At 56.1% G+C, this 1,040-nt stretch overlaps 1 protein-coding gene across 1 annotated transcript in view; it reads right to left on the bottom strand.

The window, feature by feature from the left end:
• SLC12A8 (solute carrier family 12 member 8) overlaps positions 1–1,040 on the bottom strand; it is a gene marked incomplete at its 5' end in the record, with an annotated part of 23,793 nt that overhangs the window by 21,956 nt on the left and 797 nt on the right. Inside the window, one exon of the mRNA XM_018575421.1 lies at positions 259–450. Coding sequence (XP_018430923.1) covers positions 259–450 — 192 coding nt within the window. The remainder of the gene's footprint in view (positions 1–258; positions 451–1,040) is intronic.

Genomic DNA, 1,040 nt, shown 5'->3' with positions numbered 1-1,040 from the left:
GAACTAATAAACGGATTTTTATTGATCATTTCCAATATTGGAGGAAATCCCAGAACTGAAGATCTCACAGCGACAATTTACACGTCATCGGTCAGCTGCGTTCTCTAAGCCGGCCCACCGATGGCGTCCGTCTCAGATCTGGCGCAGTTTGCGTTTACCCGTTGCCGTGGTTTTAGCAGCGTGATCGCCATGACACCCATTGCGGACGCCGTTAGGTCACATGACACAGAAGACATTTAAACCTCAGACTCTCCTCACCTGTCCGAATATGTAGAGCAGCCCCACCGTCCCCCCGACCTTCCCCCCGAGGACGGTGGAGATCATGGAATATACACCGCCACTGCCTATGCTGCACCGCTCACACACGCCGATCCCCGACAACACCGTCACCAGCGCCACCAGGATGACGAAAGACACCAGGAAGATGCCGAGAAGGATGCCGGTGTTCCCCTGCAAGGAAAGGTCGCCATTAGAGGGTCCGCTCTGTATTCATCACATAAATAATGACAATGTCCTCCAATGAGACCTCCCGAGCGCCGCCACAGCGCCACCTACAGGCCGACATCGGGTATTACAGCACCGGGCCCCTTCATCGGGTATTACAGCACCGGGCCCCTTCATCGGGTATTGCAGTACCGGGCCCCTTCATCGGGTATTGCAGTACCGGGCCCCTTCATCGGGTATTGCAGTACCGGGCCCCTTCATCGGGTATTGCAGTACCGGGCCCCTTCATCGGGTATTGCAGTACCGGGCCCCTTCATCGGGTGTATTGGATCGGTCTAGGCCAGGGGTAGGCAGCCATTGCAAGCCACAGGCATAACTCCCAGAGGCAGAAGCATGATGGGATTTGTAGTTTCAGCACAGCTGGAGAGCCAAGGATGCTCACCCCGGGTCTAGAAGCAGGTCGGACCTCCTGATGTCACACAGTCAGTGACAATACTCGGGGCCCCCGGAAGACTGAGGGCATCTTGTGGTGAAGAAGTAGTACTGCGGGGGGGGACAGCACTGGAATTAATTCTGAGAGGGACAAAGTGCGGTGC

Source organism: Nanorana parkeri, unplaced genomic scaffold (genome assembly GCF_000935625.1).
Source record: "Nanorana parkeri isolate BGI_ZX_2015 unplaced genomic scaffold, ASM93562v1 scaffold3908, whole genome shotgun sequence".
NCBI classification, from domain to species: domain Eukaryota; kingdom Metazoa; phylum Chordata; class Amphibia; order Anura; family Dicroglossidae; genus Nanorana; species Nanorana parkeri.
Note: the sequence above shows the minus strand (reverse complement) of the source record. Positions and strands in the feature narration are given on the sequence as shown.